General features: G+C 45.8%; 1 protein-coding gene across 4 annotated transcripts; it reads right to left on the bottom strand.

Annotated features, from left to right (window-relative positions):
• Nucleotides 1–58: 58 nt before the first annotated feature.
• LOC106567908 (nuclear pore complex protein Nup98-Nup96) lies at nucleotides 59–21,995 on the bottom strand. Of its 4 annotated transcripts, none has more exons than XM_014137789.3 (33): nucleotides 21,810–21,995; nucleotides 20,275–20,381; nucleotides 20,000–20,098; nucleotides 19,278–19,325; nucleotides 18,519–18,704; nucleotides 16,489–16,631; nucleotides 16,119–16,226; nucleotides 15,356–15,542; nucleotides 15,065–15,243; nucleotides 14,823–14,966; nucleotides 14,595–14,730; nucleotides 14,376–14,468; nucleotides 14,045–14,185; nucleotides 13,511–13,832; nucleotides 13,143–13,262; nucleotides 12,907–13,060; nucleotides 12,614–12,815; nucleotides 12,384–12,522; nucleotides 11,970–12,147; nucleotides 11,732–11,887; nucleotides 9,647–9,877; nucleotides 9,424–9,553; nucleotides 8,751–9,016; nucleotides 8,280–8,461; nucleotides 7,894–8,126; nucleotides 7,473–7,739; nucleotides 5,761–5,918; nucleotides 3,844–4,127; nucleotides 3,469–3,690; nucleotides 2,838–3,079; nucleotides 2,595–2,749; nucleotides 2,201–2,312; nucleotides 59–1,537 (listed from the first exon to the last, which is right to left on the bottom strand). In XM_014137789.3, the coding sequence occupies exons 2-33, from the start codon at nucleotides 20,351–20,353 to the stop codon at nucleotides 1,350–1,352; spliced, it is 5,484 nt and encodes a 1,827-aa protein (XP_013993264.3). In that variant the 5' UTR covers nucleotides 20,354–20,381; nucleotides 21,810–21,995; the 3' UTR covers nucleotides 59–1,349. The 4 variants fall into 4 exon arrangements, with proteins under 4 accessions (XP_013993264.3, XP_013993265.3, XP_013993266.3 ...); XM_014137790.3 differs by having other exon boundaries at nucleotides 14,595–14,727; XM_014137791.3 differs by lacking the exon at nucleotides 19,278–19,325.
• Nucleotides 21,996–23,203: the final 1,208 nt, after the last annotated feature.

Genomic DNA, 23,203 nt, shown 5'->3' with positions numbered 1-23,203 from the left:
TGCAGACTAACAGACATGCCATACTGTACTATAGCCTAAAGGAGAACGGATGCATTAATTCAGGACAAACATTTTATTCAGACTTTAATAAAAACGTTATCATTATCACCGTCATCACAATCATGCACAGTAACGGCGGCAACAGATGTCCGGAGACCCTCCTCGTGAAAGGCACTGTGCGCGAGGGGAGCGGTCTCCCGCCAAACAAACATACATACTGCGGCAGCACACACCAAACAATAACTACATACCTCAGTTTCACTTGAAACATCAAAAAACAGAAAACCCGAGGGTAATGGAGATTGAGAAAATGGAGGGTGTGTGAGTGAAGGAGAGACCACCCCAAGGAATTGTAAATTATATTTAAAATATGATATTTTTAATCAAACTCCTTGCAAGGACCACAAAAAAAAAAAAAAATGGCTGATTACAAAAAAATAATAAACATAGCTCTGGTAATCCCCCATACAATAGAAATATGAAACCATATATTTGAGATATGGAATCTAACTATCTCCATTCCAATAGAATCACACTCTGGTTTTCACCCCCAAAAAATAAAATACAAAAATAGAAGTTTATCCAATCTCATTTTACATTCTCTCTCTTTTGGTATGCAAAAACAAGAGTTGTTCACTTCAAGCCAGCTGTTTGTACAAGATTACATCACTAAAATGAGTCTCCATTTTAAGCTAGATAGATCTTCCCTATGTATACACATATTGAGAGCTCATCAGGTGAGCGCAATTCCACACACTAACAAAATCCTGGTAAACAATCTTTACTATATTAAACTTTCCATTTCCATGGGGATGTAGGAGTCAAACAAACACGTAGTTTGCATACAGTATTTATACTGGAAACGGATCAATTGCAGGATGACGGCGTTAACACACGAGCCAGTGAGTGAGTGTCCCTTTAAACAGGGTCAAAGGTTGGGAGAAGAGAGCTCTTATCAGGATGGTTCAGCAGTTCAATATTTAAATGCACATCATACACACATCTCAGGCCTCCTAAGTACAAAAAAGCTATACAAAAACATAATAATGAAAGAAAACAACTTGCAAGTCATTCATTTCCAAACACACACACACACACACGGAGGAATGCTTCATCCAATTATCTTGTGCCATTTTCTTCAGGAGAAACCAAAGCCCCAAAGGAGCATGGGATACACTGCAAGTTCTTCGCTGCCTTCTCAACCAAACTTCCCCTCCCATCTCAATCAACCCCAGTAGTCCTACTAAACAGTGCCAGATAGTCCCCTCCTACCCCCACTGTTCTCATTGGCTCCCAACAAACTACCTCAGTTCCTATTGGGCGGGGGCTGAAGGTTCGGGGGCAGGTCATTAGCTGACGATGAGCTGTCTCAGGTATGATTGGGTGAGGCTGCGGAGCTCCTCGAGGGCATAGTCCTCAGGCATGGGCAGACGGCCGATGTGGGGCGCTAGCTGGGACAAGGGGATCTCGCCACCCTCACCACCCTGCTGCAGACTCAACACCACACGCAGGATGTTAGCCACGCGCTTGGCCATCTCTGGAGACAGGAGAGAGAAGAGGTTTAGGTAGGTCTCGGAACACACCTATAGTCCAGCTTCTCTAGACCGAGATTGTATCTCAGTCTAGCAGTATAACAGTAGCCCACGTTCAACTTATTTACCGACACTTTTCCCACTAGAGGGTATAGCCGTGATTGGTGGACTGTTTGGATAAATAATGCGTCATTTGCGCCGCCGAGCAGTGCCCAGGACAGAATGTCAATGTCTACGCCCACACGCTCCATTCTACTTCCTGTCTGTGGCAGCATGGTGCCCATATTACGAAGCTGATTAGCTAGGACAAACAGGTGTAAAACAGACAGGTGTGTGCACAAAGCAAGAACACAACATGGAATCCATGTTTGGTTTTGATTTGTATTTAATTCATTCTTGGGCACCGCAAACAATTATTTCCTAATCAGAACTGTCTATTGATAGCAGATATAGGCTCGGACATGGGAAAAGTGACGACAAACAGGTGCAGGCCGACAAATAACTCGTAAGGTGGGTATATGTTATAAGACTAGACCAGAGTTCCATTCAGGTCTAGAAACTGGGCTAGGTCAGACAGGACAACGTAGAACATTAAAATTAACGTTACATATATAGATCTGTCCTAGGAAAGATCCCTCTGATTGGAGCAGACGGCTCCATCTCCTCACCTGATTGGGCGAGGCGGTCCTTAGCGGTGGAGCAGGGGAGGAGCTCTATCCTGCTGCAGAGTGATGTCACCTCGGTGTGTAGACGTTCCAGCTTATAACCAGCACCGTCCATCTGAACACACACGGAGAGTGAGACCGAGAACGACAGAGACCCATTACATACAAACGTCATGCGTCAATATGAAGCATCCATGGAGCGCCAACACACGCACCCTCCCACCCACATCCTTCCATTAAAAAAACCCATACAGCCTCAATGTGTTCCAGACCATAGCCACCATTGTCCTTCAGTATATGACAGAGACTGATAGATAGATAATCAGGAGATTAGCAGCATAGCTAATTGGCTAACATAATCAACTGTAATGGAGTCAACAATGCCAGACAGATGTACCTGTTGTATGGCGTGTAAGGTCTGTATGACTCTGATGTAGTCCAGGTAGACTCTGCCTGCCGTGTCCCAGTCCTGGATCACAGCACTGCGCTCTGGAACAGCCAGCCCCTCCAAGAACTCCAACAGGTACTCATGGTTATCATTAATGATACAGTCTACAGGGGAAACATATATACATGTTGAATAGGGTTAGAGGTGTGTGTGTGTGTGTGTGTGTGTGTGGGGGGGGGGGCGTATACACACCTGAGGCCAGGTGTTGTATGACCAGCCTGTGGCAGAGGTTCCAGTGGCCTGCTCTGTACAGGTGCAGGGCCTCTCTGTGTCTGTCTGTCTCTCTTCTGGCTCTAGTAGCTTTGGCCAGGTGGAGCCACTGTTCTGGGATCAGTAGTCTTTCTGTGAGGAAGCGCTCTTTCTGGGCAGACTCCTCCGTCTCCAGCAGAGGGCAGTGGAGCTGGAGCATCTCCCTCACCGCACGCTCACGGAGCCTGGAGAGAGGACATGTTAGCAGGTTTAACTTAATACAACTTTCCATGTTATAAGTATTCCAACAGGGCTTGCTCACGTAGTAATGTGTAAGCTTGCCTGAGACTATTACATCCGTTAGCTACCCCAGCACAGAGGGATAACACATTACAGACGAGTCACAGTTGGAATTGGAACCCAGCTGGTCACAGTAGCACTTGTGAGAGATTATGATAAACCGTGTTCAGCCTATCGGTCCATCCAGGGCATCTGCTGAGGGCACTGACCCTCAAATCCTCCTCAAATCCTCCTGCGACTAATCAATTTAAACTTCGTCATGATTCATGTTAAAGTTGAGAGTGTGAAGTCTCTTCCTGTGTGTATGTTGTAAGGTGTGTGTTGCGGTACGTACATGTCCTCAGATATGTGCAGCAGTACATAGATTGCCATGTCCCAGAGGCCAGCGCTCTCCAGCTGGGCAGCGTAGCTGGTGTGTATGAGGCCCTGCCGGGCGGGGCTCAGGTGTGTGTAGTGCAGCGCCTGCAGGACCGACCACAGGTGCCAGCTCAGACGGTAGTCCAGACGCTCCCATGTCACCGTCAGCGGGTCCAACAACTCCTGCAGGCTGTAGTGTCTGGGAGGGAGGGAGAGGCGTCACTTATCATTTAAACCCCACTCTAGCGGCACTTCACTTTTATTCTGTTAAATCTGCTTGAGAATGGAAGTGTAGGATTAATTCTAACCTATTTTGAGAAACCTATGCAGTGTGTTGTGGGAAATGTAGTACCTGTCGCTGTATAGTTTGAGCAGGTGGAAACAGATGTCGTAGAGTGGCCGTTTAGACTCTTCTTCCTCCATGTCCAGCGGGTCTGATTGGCCGAGGTAGGGGGGCAGGGGGGCGCAGGCGTACTTCTGACCCTCTGCAGAGCCCTGGAAGGCGGCTTCGTACTTGGCCAGGGCGTCAGCGATGGAGGCGGTGGGAGGCAGCATGTACCAAAGGTGGACCGCCAAACAACGCTTCCAGTCCAGCTCTGAACACACATTCACCACACAGTCTGTAGACTGCCACACCTAGAGAGACAAGTACATACAGCTCAGAAAACATTTAGCACTTATGTACAGTACTAGTCAAAAGTTTAGACACCTAATCACTCAAGGGTTTTTATTTTTTACCATTTTCTACATTGTAAATTAATAGCGAAGACATCAAAACTATGAAATAACACATATGGAATCATGTAGTAACCAAATATATATTTTATATTTGAGATTCTTCAAAGTAGCCACCCTTTGCCTTGACAGCTTTGCACACTCCTGGCATTCTCTCAACCAGCTTCATGAGGTAGTCACCTGGAATGCATTTCAATTAACAGGTGTGCCTTGTTAAAAATTAATTTGCAGAATGTATTTCCTTCTTAATGCATTTGCGCCAATCAGTAGTGTTGTGACAATGTAGTTGTGGTATACAAACGGTTGTCTTTTACCAAATAGGGCTAAGTCCAAAATATGGCAAGAACAGCTCAAATAACCAAAGAGAAACGACAGTCCATCATTACTAAGACATGAAGGTCAGTCAATCCGGAACATTTCAAGAACTTCAAGACGTTTCTTCAAGTGCAGTCTCAAAAACCATCAAGCGCTAAGATGAAACTGGCTCTCATGAGGACTGTCACAGGAAAGGAAGACCCAGAGTTACCTCTGCTGCAGAGGATAAGTTCATTAGAGTTAACTGCACCTCAGATTGCAGCCCAAATAAATGCTTCAGAGTTCAAGTAACAGACACATCTCAACAGCAACTGTTCAGAGGAGACTGCGTGAACCAGGCCTTCATGGTCGAATTGCTGCAAAGAAACCACTACTAAAGGACACCAATAAGAAGAGACATGCTCGGGCCAAGAAACACGAGCTATGGACATTAGACTGGTGGAAATCTGTCATTTGTTCTGAGGAGTTAAAATTTGAGATTTTTGGTTCCAACCGCCTTGTCTTTGAGACGCAGAGTAGGTGAACGGATGATCTCTGCATGTGTGGTTCCCACCGTGAAGCATGGAGGAGGTGTGATGGTGAGGGGGGTGCGTCGCTGGTGACACTGTCTGTGATTTATTTCAAATTCAAGGCACACTTAACCAGCATGGCTACCTGAGCATTTTGCAGCGATACACCATCCCATCTGGTTTGCACTTAGTGGGACTGTCATTTGTTTTTCAACAGGACAATGACCCAACACACCTCCAGGCTGTGTAAGGGTTATTTGACCAAGAAGGGCAGTATTAGAGTGCTGCAGCAGATGACCTGGTCTCCACAATCACCCGACCTCAACCCAATTGAGATGGTTTGGGATGAGTTGGACCGCAGAGTGAAGGAAAAGCAGCCAGCAAGTGCTCAGCATATGTGGGAACACCTTCAAGACTGTTAGAAAAGAATTCCAGGTGAAGCTGGTAAAGAAAATGTCAAGAGTGTGCAAAGCTGTCATCAAGGCAAAGGGTGGCTATTTGAAGAATCTCAAATATAGAATATATTTTTGGTTACTACATGATTCCATGTGTGTATTTCATAGTTTTCATGTCTTCACTATTATTATACAATGTAGAAAATAGTAGAAATAAAGAAAAAGTATGTGGATTGCAAAACCTACACACATCAACATAGCACAAAGGATAACCCAGTTAATAACCCAGCTGCATGCGCACACGCGGTTACTTACAGGTTTCCCGGCGAGCAGGGCGAAGATGCGTAGCCTCTCCTCCTGCAGGAATGAGTCCGTCTGCATTCTGTTCCAGTCTCCAAGCTGCAGCGCCAGCAGCTCCCGGCCGTACTGAGAGCCCACCGCCTGGGACAGCAGCAGGGAGAGGCGGTGGTCCCCTACACACACACACACACACACACACACACAGGTTAAAGACATCTTAATGAGATCCTACAGCCTGGCCCCAACTCATTTGTGACGCCCTGGGGCCTTATTTATAACCGTTACGTAAATTTCACACTAAATATCTGCGTGTGCCATTTCTGAAAAGAGAACGCACACTCACAAAAATAGAGATTTCTGAAGTCGGCGCACGTCATCCATACGCATGTTTCCAGTTATAAATCAGATCAGTTTTAAAACTGTGCATGTGTGAACAAGCATTATAACTGCGCCTGAATAATGCCCATCATTCACCTTTTATGGTGACGACAACACCCATATTTGCTGTATACTTTGGAAGTACTGGAATTAGACCAAGACAGTGTGTGTATATGTATAAAGGAAATATCAATGGCGAATTTGATCAAATGTCTTGAGGTATTGGCAGAGCTTTCCCCCCCCCATTAACATTTGCTGTATCTGACAGTTTCTGAAACACAAAAACAACTGCAAATACAATGTTTTGTATTTACTTTCTCCCGAACCGAAACATGCTGCACTGCCCCCAAATTCTGAATAACTATACTGACATTTTTAAATGTATTTTTAAAATACAGTAGGCCCACTTACAGTGGTTGTCTACACACTTCAATGCAAAAGATCAACTGTCTGTTCATCTGTATGTTATAAACCACACACCTTTTAGGATGCATAGAGCAAAAACTTGAAATTATAATAGCCTATCTAATAGGCCCAATTAAAACGAGATGCTCATGGTAATTTGTTGTATGGCTTCTTCGGGAATATGAACTCATCATGGCCAGAAAAGGCACAAATGGTTATGATATATGTATTGTTTATAAATGAAATATTGTCTAGGCTACTGGAGAAATTTGACATTACAGAATTCAGACGTAGCCTACAAATGTCATTGGAAAAGGTGAACCGTCTGTTCTACCGTTAAACTGCTCTTCAGATCGGATCACATAGAGCAAAATACTTGAAATAGTGGTAGCTTATTAAATGACAGATGGGACGAATAGTAGTCCATCCTAACTTGTTGGATGCCTATAGGCTATTTCACGAGTATGAAACCATCACAGTCAGAAAAGCTGAGGAATTTATTCTGCAATGATCATGGACATGAAAGAAATCAGAAATAGATTTCAAATTATTTTAGAATGCAAAGAAAATAAATTGTTTTTGGATCTTCTCAACAACAGAAAATGAATAAGGCATCATATACTCCCTATTTGCATAATGCAATTCTGCAACCCCCAGAAACTGTGTACGCATGGTCTACAGTGTGCGGGAGGATAAGCACATTCTCACGTTAAGTTATTATAAATGCAATTTTCATGAAAAACATGCGTGCACCAGTTTGGGGCATATTCTGTGTGTAGGCAACATTTCTAAATGAGGCCCCAGGTCTGCAGCAGGCTTTACCTTCTCACCCCTCATCTATCCATCCATTCATTCCCTTTTCTTCCTGATCTCTGTCCCCCTTCCTCTCTTACCAATCCCCTCAAACTGCGATCTCCCCCAACTCCAATCCCCCCTTTCCTCACCACTCTTCTGAGCCAGCCTGCAGGCGTCACTGATGCAGTGTCCAGTGAGGTAGCTGAAGATGGCCTCCACGTGTCCTCCCGCCTGGCTCAGGCCCACCTCCTGCTCGATCCTCTGGGTGGCGCTGCGGGACAGCCAGGCTGAGAAGCTCCTCCTTCTCTCCAGCTGCTGCAGGTAGCCGCTGGTACCAGGCTCTGGCTCTGTCGTACCCAGCCGACCCCACAGGGCCTCACACAGAGTCCACACCAGAGCCCAGTGAGCCAGGACCGCTACAGGGAGAGGATAGCATTAGCAAGCATATAGTTATATCTGAACTCATTGAGCCAGCAGTGGGAGAGAGAATTAAAACAGAGGTAGCAGGGGTGATGTTAGAATCATAGGGAAGCCATCTACCATTGTGTATCAGAGGGTTGCATAGCTTACCGTCTCCGGCACCAGCCTCCTGGTTGAGGTCTGTGATCCACTCCACGTACTCGTGCAAGGCGGCCACCCCACTCTGGGGCTGGATGAAGGGGCAGGCCCCCTCTGTACTGATGGTGCTGTGCTTCAGGCCGATCTCCAGGGGACGCTGGTACACCGCCTGGCTCTCCTCACTGTCCCGCGGCTCCAGACCAACCACCTGCTCGATCACCACCTTGAACGGACTGTCTGAGAGTCTGTAGGGGGAGGGGAAAGAGGAGTTTAGGGTTCAGTTTCTACCACCCATAACAAGGTCAAGCACTGCTCTGATAGAGTAAGTCTGGATCCCATTCTGACACTCCTACAGCATTGTGTAGATGACAGTGGTCTGGTGTTTGTCTGTTACTCACTGTTTGCGCTTGGCAGGTTTAGGCAGGAATCCAAAACCTCCAGCTCCTGTGTCTCCTTGGTCCTGCTCCTTGTCCCCAGCCCCACTCAGCCTGTCTCCACAGTGGACCAGAGTCCAGCCTGGACCCCAGCCAACCCGGAACGACCGGCCCGTGAACAGAGCTGCATCCATCAGCAGACGGCCCTGGGTGGAGGGAATGTGTTGATTACGTTGACTAGATGATTTAAAACTGCCCGTACTGTACAGCTATGTTCACACATATGAAAACCACAGTGGATTCATTGAAATGATCCAACAAATCTCCATGTTCTCTCCATGTACCTCTGTACTGTATGTATCCCTGTGTGTTCACTCTACTGTACTGTCAGATATTTAAACTCTTAACTATCAAATGTATCATGATGTAGGATGAAGTGTCTAGAAAGACACCGGAAAAATAAATGAATACTACTAGTAGTATAGTTATCATTACCTTCCCCAGTGTGACTGAGTTCTCTGGGGCTACAGGGCCCCCCAGGCGTCGAGCCCCCACCGTCCGAACAGTGGTCTCTGCCGCTGGGGCCGGCAGCAGGAAAGAGGGCCCCAGCGAGGGCCAGGGGGAGAGCCGCGAGGGCTCAGGAACCACAGCGGAAGGCCGAGACATGGACAGCCTCCCGGGAATGCCCCCCCCAAAGGGCACGTCAGGGAGCTGAGGGAAGAGACCTGCCCCGCTGAAACGAGTCTGCAGGAGACCACCGACTGGAGAAAGAGAGCAAGAGAGATCGATGAGCATTTATAATAGCAATAAGGCACCTCAGGGGTTTGTGGTATATGGCCAATATATATATACACTGTTCTTAAGCACGACGCATTACGGAGTGCCTGGACACAGCCCTTAGCCGTGGTATATTGGCCATATACAACAAACCCCTGAGGTGCCTTACTGCTATTATAAATGGGTTACCAACGTAATTAGACCAGTAAAAATAAATGTTTTATCATACCCGTGGTATACGGTATACCACAGCTGTCAGCCAATCAGCATTCAGGGCTCGAACCAGCCAGTTTATAATAGCATTTAAGACATGTTAGGGTCTCTGAGTGAAGGATGGGTGACTGTGTGTGAGGGCAGAAATCATGGTTAGGGCTGTGTGTGACACACTTACTGGAGGGCCTGCCCTGAGTGCCAGGCAGGAGGATGCGAGGGGAGGCCCTGTCTAGAGAGCTCTTCATCCCTCCCTGCTCCAGGAACATGTCACCATCATCATCCTCAGCAAACAGAGATGCCTTCATGATCTGAGAGAAGAGAAACACAAATCACAAACACATTGAGGACTCCTTTAGCCTCAACAAACAGGTAGAATGTGAGGGTGTACAGTAGTATCTTACCTGGAGAGTGTGAGGGTTGATTCCCAGCGAGGAGGCGATCTGACTGGATGCAGAGACAAGGTTGTGTTCTGTGGGGGTCACAGTGCCCAGCCGACTGCCCTTCTCCTCCCCCATGCCGCTCTCCCCCTCCTCCTCCCCCAACATGCTCTCCCCTGGGGCATCCTGGGTAATGTCGGCCATGTCACTGTCCACCTCAGACATGCGGCTCAGCAGCTCCAGCACCGCCGTGGACTGGACACACAGAGCGAATGGACACAGGATACACACACAGCAGGGAAAGTGCAACCAAACACACACAGTAAGGTGACACACACCAAGAGACACACAGACAAAATCAGTTTAGTGTAAATAAATCAAAATGGTCAGCATACACAAGTCAGACAGACCAGCAAAGTCTGATCTTTAATCCGTTTATTTATCAGATTTATCAGATCAAATACAAGATATCACAGATGTATATAGGAGCATGTTTTACATAATAAAATCATTCATAGCTTGACTCAATAATACCCCAAGAGTAGATGTTGTAGCTTCTTAAACCCTCAACCAGAAAGAAGACCTAACCCTGAATATATTCTGCAGGACTGGCAGTTTACGAAGAATTGGAGGTTATCGCACATCACTCATTATCTTTGGTCATCATCTCAAAGCTTGTTTCAAAGAGAAACTAAATATTCATAACAACAAAGAATCAAAAATACATTGTGTAGATTCTTATGAGATACAACCATGATCAATTTGAGGTTTTCTGAAGTTATATTTGATTTTAAAACACATAACAATGGAAGGAACAGTTGGCAAAATACAAACATTTTACAATATAATACAGATTTAATTTAAGAAATCTTAAAATCTTACAAACAAACTCTACTTCTGAGTAAAGACTACACTTCAAACATTTCCTTAAAAAGGGGAAATCTGCAGTTGGTACATCCATTTTAGACTTTGAAAGTAATGATATATACCCATTGATTCTTGAAAAATATAACACAGATGCCTCATGAGCATAGTTTAACTGTCATACACCATCACCACCCAAAATATAAGCTTGTGTTACTCCTTTGTTTGAAAACAATGTAAATTTAAACAAACTGTATAGCCTCAAAACATGGTTAAAACTACAATTTCAATATCATGGATGGTCAGTCCCTGTATCCATAGCGCTGCCCATGAGTTTGGGAGTGGTTACATTTCTCCCGCCCCATCCCTTAGCTGTTTACCAAATCAGTGGCGGGGTGGCGCTTTGTTATTGTTCGAACTGCAGATTGCTGGTTAGATTTTCATATCTAAAAAAAACCCGATTTAACACAGCCTTTAAAGGGATACTTCGGGATTTTGGCAATGAGGCCCTTTATCTACTTCTCCAGATTCAGGTGAACTAGTGGATACAATTTTTATGTCTTTGCGTGCAGAGACAAATTCCAGAAGTATCCCTTTAAAAACACCTTATTTTCAATCCACGGATGACTTCAGGCCATAGCTATTGATCCAGGCTGATGTTTAGCTAAGGACAGTTTATATTTAGAGCACAAATGAAGTTGATGATCCTGAATCAGTTGTGAGGGGCAGAACGTAACCACTAACCAGGACTGACAGACTTCTGACAAACTACCCTGCCCACCTCCTGTCTGTGATTGGTGGGTTGTGGCCTCCACCACCTCAGGTACAGGTGAACCTGGGAGAGGAGAACCCAGCCTTCCCCACACCTCCACTGATAAACAGATAATGTGGGGTGTCCCATCTGATCAGTCGCTATACTCTACAGCCCATCCAACTGATGTCAGACCAATGTTTAGCAGCCTTATTTGGGGTGCAGAGATCACCAACACCATCGAGGGCTACCAAACTTAAAACCTTTCCATAGAAACCTATTGAATACAACCCATAATAGTAGTGGTGAAACAGCTGAGATCTAGGCAGAGGACCCCACACACTGCATGTGGCTGTAATGGTAGTGGAAAGGAAACGGCTTCAATTCAGATCATGTATATTTAGGTTGTATATTGACTAAGGCCATCCAGGTGATGTAGAGAGCAGTGGGTGTGACTGTCAGTGTGGGTGGGCGAGCTGTGCTGCTCCGTCTACCTGAGCCTGTGGCGCCACCTGCTTCTGGGAGGGAGGAAGCTGCTGCAGCCCCGGGGGAAGTGTTGTGGCTGTCTTCAGCTTCTTGGGGTCCACTTTGAGAGGCACTTCCTCATCCTCGTCAGAGTCCAGCAGGCCGTACTTAGAGAAGTGGGCCACCTGCAGACAGAGAGAGATGGGTTACAGACATTGGAAGGGAGATATGGAGACACACCTTCCGTATGCGTCTAGGCATGCTTACTTCAAACACCCAGGAGCCGGTCTCGGGGCGGTACTCAAGGAAGCGGGCGCCCTGTTTGCGTGAGGCGTTCTCCAGGCGGCCCTCGTAGTTCATCTCAGACAGACGCTCAGGGTTCTTTATCTGAGTACAAGTGGTCTTATCATTAGGCCACACCCCATCCAGAGTCACCTCCGCTCGCCTGGCAGAGGAGAGGAGTGAGGGAAAAAGAGGTATAAAATAACATGGGGTAGTAAAGAGGTGAGAGGTAAAGGATGAGAAAGAGAATATCAACTTGAGTTACGTCTCAGCTGTGATCACTATCAGAATATGTTGAATCAGTGTATGACTTCTGTGATGAAATTACAAGGAAACTGATAACGACATTGTCCCCAGTGTGAAGGGTAGTAAGTTTCCCTGTCACATCCTGTCACTGACCTGTTGAGCCCCTCCCCCTCAGCAGGCTTGTTCTTGTCGTCGGGGTAGACGATGACCTCTTTGCGTCTGAAGTGAACAATCTCATCCAGGTTCAGCCCCGTCACATTCACCTCACCATGGAAAAACACTGAGCCGTAACCTGAGAGCCAATCAGAGAGTAGAGCAGTGAGCTACCGACCAATTATTTCCCCAGAGCTGTTTCCACCCGACCAATTAAGAGAATCGTTTACCTTTTCTGCCCACGGTGAAGTTCTCCACCACACACACGCCGTTCTCGTCCACCATCTTGGCCAGCTCGTCCATGGCGGGGATGGTATAGTAGCCCACACGGCACAGAACGATACCTGCAGGGTGTGGGGGAACCTCCTGCACCTCCTCCTCTCGCTCCTCCTGTATGGAGTCCTCTCCCAGCGATATGTCCTCGCTGCTCACCTGGAATCAGAACACTCATGTCAAACCTCAAAAGTAGAGCACTATATGAGAAGCACAGCCAAAAGAAGTCTACTCTGTTCTATCAGCTCACCTCCAGGCCATTCCTGCCCCTGGCCCCCACCCTATGGGCGTTAAGCTCTGAGATGGTGTCCTGCAGGCTGGGCTTGGTGTAGAACTTGTTGATCTCCAGGTCATCCCCTCCCTCCACCACCTCCCTCACATAATCATCCTCATCCACACTGGCACTGTAGGGGGGTGGGACATGGTTCAGCAACAAACATCACACAGATCAATATCCCTGACGGTGTGTGTGGGCGCGTGTCTGACCTGAGTCCGTTGAGGGGGTACTCCGGTGGAGAGGCCAGGTCATCTGTGTCTCTGTTGATTGGGCTGCTGTACAGGCTGCTGCCATTCAGGTTCTTCAGCACCAGCTTCTTGATGCTCTTCCTGGTTTACAACACCACAGAGAAACACACAGATCAGATACCATACACCAACATCACTGTCAGAAGACAGACAGAAGCAAATAGCTGCACCTCATACAAGAGGTTACACAAGAGTTGAAAAGCTAGCGAATACTACAACTTGGTTTTCGGTAAGAAAAACACAACAGAAAACAACTAAAAATCGGTAAATCAGTTGAAACAGAAACATGTGAACTAGCTACAAGCGAATTTCCACAGACGGCCACCTACCTGGGCATGAAGGCTCCATTGGTGAGAGAAGGCTCGTCGTCATCCAGCCCGTCAAACAGCTGAGACTTGGAGGAGCCCGAAGATGTCAGAGCTTTGGGCCGCACACGTGTCGCAGGCCGCGGCGTCAGCTTGTAGTGAGTGGGCGTGGTCAACGCCTTCTGGGCCGCCGGATTGGTGGGCTTTAGACGCTCCTCCTTCTTCTTGGGGTCAGAGAGGGGGTTTCTGAAGAGAGGGGAGTCACCAAAGGGGGAGTAGGCCAGAGCATTGATCTGCTGCTGCAGCACTGCCTGTTGGGCCGCCGCCGCATTAGGGTCCGTCAGCGCTGGGAGGAGAGAGAGAGAATTATAGCTTCACCTAGCCTTCAAGGGCTACTGGAAGTTTCCACCACAGTGTAATGTTATCTAGCCAGTTTCTTCAGTACACTGAAAGAGTAATACAACTAGGTACTAGAGGAAAGTGCTGGAGAATGTGCTTTCACAATCAGCTTGAGACTGGGCAGAGGAGATAGAGGTGGTAGACGGAAGTGGTATTTACCGACGGGCTGTTGTTGTGCTCCAAAGCCCAGAGTGCTGGTTCCTGTGCTGAATCCCTGCGGTCCGAACGCTCCCATTGTTCCCAGAGTGGAACCCAGTGTCTTGTTATTCCCAAAAAGAGACATCTGCCCAGTGCCCACCGCTAACAAAACACAGAACACACTTAGAGAAACATCCACAGGGGAGTACTAATGACTGACAATACAGACTCCGGTAAAACACCCAAACGGGCAGGTGTTTGTTTTTGCTTTTCTTTACATGATGGAAATTTCATGTATTTTTGGTTTCTTTATTATTGTATCCCAGGCCTATGACGCTCTTTCCGTTCATACCTGCTCCAAAGCCGGCTCCCAGTCCAGTCCCCAGTCCTCCTGCTGCCGTCTTGTTCCCAAAGAGGCTTCCGCCAGCAGCAGTGGGCCCAAAACCTTCACACAACACAGAGATAACACGATCACTTAAATGGCCAATACAATTATCTATAGAAGATTTATTTGCAAGTACTAGCCTTTATCACACAGGTGCACTCCAATAAGGGCAGATGATCAACTCACCGAAGTTAGATGGGTTGGTGCCTGTTCCGAGGGTGAGAGCGGATTTGTTGCCGAAGAGGCCGGTGCCTGTGCCAAACGACGAGGCGCTGGTGGTGGTGGCGCCAAACCCTGCAGTCTTATTACCAAACAAGCTCTGCTAGGGACAGAGAGCAGATTAATACACGCCCATCCCACCATGCCTGTACCTAACAACTGTGTAAAAGCCTGCGCAGTCGAGTCTATTAACACCTGTGTGCCGACGTTCCCGAAGGCGGTGTTGGTTTGTCCGAAGAGCCCAGTGCCTGTCCCAAAGCCTGTGGCTGGTGTGGTCTGAGCTGTGTTTCCAAACAATCCCCCTGCCTGGGATGCCGCGGTGCTCCCAAACAGACCCCCCTGGGATGGAGAGAGAGTTACTCTAGTGGAATGGTACAACACAGACAGAGTTAATGTTAGGCGCGTGAGTGTATTAACATGTACGTGTGAGCTCTCACCATGGTGCTGGTTTGTTGGGGCTGGCCCATGGTGCTGGTGTTGCCGAAGGAGAATCCTGTATTGGGTGTGGTTGTGGCCTGACCGAAGGGCTTGAACAGGCTGGCTGCCTGCTGGGCCTGCTGGGGCTGTTGCTGCTGGCCAAACAGACTGCCTGTGGCTGCACCAAACCCACCTGTACCTGGGGACAGGGAGTTAAAACTGTACTATATAATACATTTGTATATATATATATATATATATATATATATATATTTTCTATTGAGCGCTGTCTATGGGCCTATGTGACTTACTGGTGCCGAAGTTGGTTTTGGCCTGGCCGAAGGAGAAGCCTGTGTTGGTGGCTGAGGAGCCGAACAGCCCTGCAGCCCCCGTACTGGGGGTGGCTGCGGCCGCAACCCCAAAGAGACCCCCCGTTGGTGCAGCCATGGGGTTAGTGGGGCCCTTCCTTCCTGCCTGGTAGTCCTCCAACCTCAGCTCCTACACAGAGCAAACACCACACAGGAGAGAGGGTGAGTGAGGCCTGGGCTGCACTGATCCAATCTTGCACTGGCTCCACGCACTGGCTCCACACACACCCTAAAATGACACTCACAAAACCACACATTCACCACATACGCACACACGCATTCAGACAACATAAACACACTTTTACACTCATATGCTGCGGCTACTCTGTTCTATATTTGACTCCTACTATTATCTATCCTGATGCCTAGTCACGTTACCCTGCCTTAATGTTCATATCTACCTGAAATACCTCATACCCCTGCACAGTGATCTGGTACTCCCTGTATATAGCTTAATTATTGTGTATTTTATTCCTCGTGAGATATATATATATATATATATATATACTGCATCTGCTGGGAAGGGCTTGTAAGCAAGCATTTCACAGTAAATGCTACACCTGTTGTATTCTGCGCATGTGACAAATTCAACCTGATTTTGATTCAATACTTTAAAGTGGATTCCTCTCCTCGTCTCTTTCCCTTTCATTTGAACTGATCTAAAAGACAGAGGGCAGCTGAAAGTAACTGCATAATAATGGCCCACCTCCAGTGATTTGTTCTCATACTCCTTCATGGCCGTGATGCACTGGTGCTTGGTGTTAATGCTCGTGGTCACACCCCCTTTCACCATGGTGTCACTTCCTGTTGCAGGCTGAGGAGGACAGAAGAGGACATTCATTGGAATACAAACTCCTTTACTGTATTGTAGCAGGATAAAGTGATTACTCGTACACATTGCAGAGAAAGCTGACCTATGAATTTCTTGAGGATTACAGTAAAGAGTCGCATGACATACAGCAGTAAGTACAGACCTTTTTAGATAAAATAACATTCCATACACAACACTAGACAGAGTCCTAGTACAGTAGTTTGGCCCAGGTGTAATGGGCTAGCCTAGGTCAGGCCAAACTCACATTGAACTTGACAGTGGTGCCTGGCTGAGCGGCTTGCTGAGTGAAACCTGAAGCTCCGAACAGGGAGGCAGATGCCCCTCCGAAGGGGTTGGAGTTGGTCGCCCCAAACAGCCCCCCGCTGCTGGCTGCGCTCGTGCCAAACGCTAGACAAAAAAAAACATGTTAACGATCTAGCCAGACATCGATAATGATGTAGGACCATGTGACCTGACCAAGATAACTCCTGCCCCTCATGGGTGATCTAAAATCCTTCTGAAATATGAGCAATATACAACATCAAATGCATCTAATCAAAAGAGAAACAAATATAAGGTATTACACATCATGATCTCATTGTATTTCATTGAACACCAGCTGTCACACAATTACTACAACAGACCAGAGCCCTCTATCTACGACAATTTTACAGGCTAAATAGAAGGCACTGGAGTGGCCATAGGAGTGCCACCACAAAATAATCAAAATTTTCAAAACCAGTTCTATTTGCCATTGTTGCATCTATGGAACTCTGAGAAAGGCACAGAATTCTAAGCTTACACTCCATAGACCCAGTCGGTATTAGATAGAACGTCGCGACCCTGCCTGCCTGCGGGGAAAACAACCTGTGGTTACCCCATGGACTCACAGCAAAAACCTGACCTTTTTCAAATGCAATTTTATTTTTATTGTTGTCTGCTTGTTTTAGTCAATTACTTTTCAACATTGCCTGGTCCCTAGTGTTAAAAAAAACAAACATAATATTGTAGGGCTTCCCTCATGCCCCTTTTCATGACGATGATAGCAGCCACTTGAGCGAGTGAGCGCTAGCTCGCTACCGACCGGAACATGAAGCCTGACAAAACCAACAAAAACGGACTATACAGCTACAAGTAGTGAGTGGAGTTAAAATCGAACTGTACTAAACAAGTTAAATATCTTACATGTGATGAAATGTTTTCCACATATAGCCTACTTGAACACAGCGTCCCCACATTTTCCACTCTCCCACACCGAATAGCCTGAAGCCACAGGGCTCTTCTTGCAGGCTCCATTTCCCTGAGGAGCATTGCGAACCACAGGTCTGGATTTTTGGCCTGGCTACATGTACATTGAACAACACAGTAGTCAGTGGTGTAAAGTACTTAAGTAAAAATACTTTAAAGTACTAAAGTCACTTTTTGGGGTTATCTGTACTTTACTATTTATATTTTTGCCAACTTTTACTTCACTACATTCCTAAAGAAAATGTACTTTTTACTCCATACATTTTCCCTGACACCCATAAGTACTTGTTACATGTTGACAGGAAAATGGTCCGATTCACAGACTTATCAAGAGAACATCCCTGGTCATCCCTACCTATATTTTGTCACCGTTTATGATGAGTATTTTTGTAAATTGATGTGCACATTCACCGACAGTGTTGGTGGGAATACATTTTCTGAACATCACACGCATCACATAAAATGCTGTTTTTGGATATAAATATGAACACTATCGAACAAAACATACATGTATTGTGTAACATGATGTCCTAGGAGTGTCATCTGATGAAGATTGTCAAAGGTTAGTGCTTCATTTAGCTGTGTTTTGCGTTCTTGTGACATATATCCTTGCTTGGAAAATGGCTGTGTGGTTATTTTTGTCTATGTACTCTCCTAACATAATCTAATGTTTTGCTTTCGCTGTAAAGCCTTTTTGAAATCGGACATTGTGGTTACATTAAGGAGAAGTGTATCTTTAAAATGGTGTAAAATAGTCGTATGTTTGAGAAATTGAAACTATGATATTTTTGCTGTTTTGTATTTCGCGCCATGCTATTTCACTGGCTGTTGAATAGTGTGGGACGGTCAACAATTTGTGGGTGTGGTCGAGGAGAATCCCTTATTAATACGTGAATACCGACTGGGACTACATAGTACACCCAATATGACCACTGTCCTACTGGTCACGGAACATTCCTTTGAATGTGAATGCATGATAGTAGAACTAATCCTATGGTAAACCTGTTTGAACAACCTCAATGCTAGACAGTAAAAATAGACACTGACTGCCAAAGGAGGCTGGTTTGGCGGCTCCGAAAGCATTGCTCTGCTGGGAGAAGAGTCCTCCGCCGCCGCCCGTGTTGGTGCTGCCGAACAGGCTAGTGGACGTGCCGCTGGCCGCGCCAAACCCAAAGCCGCTACTGGTGGACGACGTTACGGGCTGGCTGAACGTACTGGAACCAAACAGGCCACCTGGGGAGGGACACACACCACCTCAAACCAGCTCACACACAGGTCCCTATGGCCAGCTGTAAGGGTGCTCAACTCAAATTCTTGTAGGACCCGAGCTAACGGTTCGGTTTCATGTTCACTGAGGATCCTCTAGAACTGGAGTTGTGCATCCATGATCTGACTAAGCCAGTCAGATGGGCCTTTAGGTCCATCTGAACTAGTTTATGGGAGCCCCTAATCATTTCACTCATCACAAGGAGAGGTGGTCTCAAATAACATGCAGCCCTTCATCACCCTTGTCCCAACTTTTTCTTTCCTCTCACTCAGCACAAATAACCCATGAACTCTCACATATATTACAGACAATAGGGCCATACACAGTGCCACCTGTCTACATGATCACACTCCCTTTAAGAGCAGAATGCAGACTGTGGCTTTGCTCCAAACCAAATACTACATATTGAATATACTTTGTATGTACGGAAACCCCTTTCAAGAGTATAACAGGGACTGTGGGTGCGCAGCCTTTTTGTGTGTGCACAGCCGCCTGTTTAACAGCGGGTCGTGTGTGTGCGCGCGTCAACCCATGCTTACCTCCTCTACCTGCACCAGTTTGGATTTGTTGAGGATTGGCTGTCACCACTTTTGAGAGAGTAAAGCATTACAGGGTGGGGTTAGACACACATATTCAACCACCACATGTCAGTAGCAGCATCAAGGTGGGCACAGAAAACACTCACCATTGTATATTGAATAATAGATTAATGTATAGAGCACATAGTCAGCTCTCTGTCTACTGCGAGTGGCAGTGTGATCATGCAGGTTCACTGTTCAGGCAGACATCACAGTACAAAAGCTAGTCTTAAACATGTTCAACGTCGTACTTTATCAGTGCTATCATATTGACACATGGGAATCCCCCTGAAGCTATGTGGTTAAAATGCCAGTGGGAAATTTCATAATGGAATCTGTAGGTTATGCAAAAGTTATACAAAAGACCTTATGCCACAGACACCTTTCTTCTGTGGCTATTCATTCAAATGAAGAACACGGTCGTCCTGAACCGTCAGCAGAGTTAACCCCTAAACCACTGCAATGGAGAACACTGGCCTGGTTCTAAACCCAGAGCATAGTTGCAGAAACCATACTGCTTTAGGGCCTCAGCAGATTATAGTGAAAAAAGTATTCAGGAAAGCAGCTATGGCCCCTGTACTACAGGATGTTAATTAGAAGAACAGATCTGACATTCGACAGGATTAGGCAGGTACTGAGTTATTAACATGTGTTATAGTCAGGATCAGGGAGATGTGGCAAACCTGGTTTATTCTGCGTCGCCCCAAAGAGTCCTCCAGTGTTGTTGGTTGCCCCAAACGCTGAGGCCCCGAAGCCACCTGTCGTCGCCCCGAAGCCAGTGTCTGCAAACACAGGGTCAACACCCCCCTCTTATAATCCGGAACAATTTAACTTTACTTGAGAGTGAATGCTGAGGCGAAGACATTGATGAGACAAGCAGGAAAGCATAAAGGTACTCAACTTGTCAGGGCATACATTAAAATAAACTGTACACTTGCTTCCTACTGTTGTTACTTACTTTGTTGTCCAAACGTGGATGAAGTCCCAAATCCTCCGGTCCCTCCCCCGAAAGGAGCACCAAATGACTTGTTGAACATCTTCTCCTGCTAGCAGGACTGCATATGTCTGCTCAGCATTTCACAAAATTACAAACTTCAGTTTATATCAGCAGACAAAAATAACTGACAAACATAATTGACAGTAACTAAATACAATTACAGTAATCACGTAAATGTTCTAAGTTACCAAGATCTAGCTGGCTATGTATGATTTTTGGGCATGGAACAAATTAATGAGATACAGTACATTCGTTTTAGGTATTCCAATAGCCAAGAAGAGAGCAGGCTCTGGCTGAACACAGTAGCTGATTTATATCAGCGCGTGAACGACGTTGACATTACAAAAGGCTTTCCATTAGAAGCTAAGGTTTTCTATGAGACAGCCAATTGGCCTGTAAAATGTTTTATTGTTAGACATTAAACTGGTTTTAGCATAACCTGGCCTATATGGCAGTTATAATAACACACATAGCAACACAAAAACGGATTAACGTTAGTTGAGTAATGGAATTGAGAGAAGCAGTGTACAGTAAATTAGTTATGGTGGTGCGAGGTTCCAGAAAACAGGACTAACGTTAGTTCCACTATAATTCCTGTAATGAGAACCTAGTTAGCTAGCTAGCTAACTCAGCTACTGTAACGTTAGTTAACCACCGTCCGCACATGTCAAATTCACTACCTGCCAGTCCTTCAGTTCATTGATATATATTTTTTTAGAGCAAAGGCCAAGAGTCCGTGCAGAAACAGTTGAACTACTTTAGCTAGATTTCGCTAACAAATAGCGCTCACCGCTCGGTTGGCTTGTTAACTAAAGATTATGTTTTGTTTATTCCATGTTTAACTCTGTGTTGTTGTATGTGTCGAATTGCTATGCTTTATCTTGGCCAGGTCGTAGTTGCAAATGAGAACTTGTTCTCAGCTAGCCTACCTGGTTAAATAAAGGTGAAATAAAAAAAGTACGTTTGAAAACCAGCTAGGCGCCAGAATGTGTTCTCTCATCACGCCAAGACAAGGCCTGGCAGACGTCGTTAGTTAACTAGCTGCTAACGCACTACTTACACAGCCTGATATTAAAAGTCTTTAGCCAGTTAATTGCCCACTTCAAAACATTAAGAAAATGATCACACCAACGTCGCACAAGATAAAACCAGATATGACCAGTTTAACCTGCTAACTAACGTTAGTTATAAACATCCGCAAATGTCGCTGGTGAGTCAGAACCGCAAATCTGTTAACGTTGGCTAACAGTTAGCTCACTAATTAGCTAGCTCCTGTTAGCCAACTCTCTCTGGCACGATAACAATCTTTGATATCCAACAAATGTATCTAGGTCGTTCAAGTCTACACTATAGTTAGATATATTGACAACTTTAACAGACCAAAGTTACTAGCTAACTGTTAAAGAACTCATTGCTAGCTAGTTGTGATGTTGTGCTAACTACCTTGATATGTAATCCAGTTGAAAAAGGGATGGAAGGACAATGTTAAAACTCACCGTAAATCCGATTATGTTCAATACAATACGTGTCTTGTGATCCAGTCACAATATGGGTGTAAATAAGGTCGAAGTCTCTAAACTGGAATAGATTGTAATGTTCTTTTTCCGAAACTGCGGCTTTTCGTTGCACAACGAGGAGGGAAACTGCGGTAACGAGGCCAAAATACGTCACGACGCACGGCGGCTACGTTCTGAATATGTCGACGCGCACCAACGTTTTATCGGTCCTAGAATATCTATGGCAAGACTTGAAAATGGTTGTCTAGCAATGATCAACAACCAATTTGACAGAGCTTGAATAATTTTGAAAATAATAATGGGCTAATATTGTACAATCTAGGTGTGCAAGGCTCTTAGAGGCTAACCCAGATAGACTCACAGATGTAATCGTTGCCAAAGGGGATTCTAACATGTATTGGCTCGTGTGTGAATACTTATGTAAATGAGATATTTCTGTATTTCACTTCCAATACATTTGCAAACATTTCTAAAAACACATGTTTTCACTTTGTCATAATGGGATATTATGTGTAGATGACTGAGAAAACAAATCTATTTGATCAATTTTGAATTCAGGTTATAACATAATATCATGTGTAATAAGTCAGGGGTATGAATACTTTCCGAAGGCACTTGATGTACACTATATGACCAAAGGTATGTGGACACCTGCCCGTCAAACATTTAATTCCAAAATCATGGGCATTAATATGGAGTTTGTCCCCCCTTTGCTGCTATAATAGCCTCCACTCTTCTGGGAAGGCTTTCCACTAGATGTTGGAACATTGCTGCAGGGACTAACTTGCATTCAGCCACAAGAGCATTAGTGAGGTCAGACACTGATGTTGGGCGATTAGGCTTGCAGTCAGCGTTCCAATTCATCCCAAAGGAGTTCGATGTGGTTTAGGTCAGGGCTCTGTGCATGCCAGTCAAGTTTTTCCACACCGATCTCAACAAACCATTTATGTATGGACCTCGCTTTGTGCACAGGTGCATTGTCATGCTGAAACAGGAAAGGGCCTTCCCCAAACTGTTGCCACAAAGTCGGGAGCACAGAATTGTCTAGTATGTCATTGTATGGTGTAGTGTTAAGATTTCCCATCACTGGAACTAAGGGGCCTAGCCCGAACCATTAAAAACAACCCCAGCCCATTATTCCTTCTCCACCAAACTTTACAGTTGGCACTATGCATTCGGGCAGGTAGTGTTCTCCTGGCATCCGCCAAACTAAGATTCGTCCGTTGGACTGCCAGATGCTGAAGCGTGATTCATCACTCCAGAGAACGTGTTTCGACTGCTCCAGAGTCTAATGACGACAAGCTTTACACCACTCCAGCCGACACTTGGCATTGTGCATGGTGATCTCTTAGGCTTATGTGTGGCTGCTCGGC

Source organism: Salmo salar, chromosome 13, assembly GCF_965601325.2.
Source record: "Salmo salar chromosome 13, fSalSal1, whole genome shotgun sequence".
Taxonomy (NCBI): domain Eukaryota; kingdom Metazoa; phylum Chordata; class Actinopteri; order Salmoniformes; family Salmonidae; genus Salmo; species Salmo salar.
The sequence above is the reverse complement of the archived record's forward strand: the minus strand, read 5'-3'. Positions and strand labels throughout refer to the sequence as shown.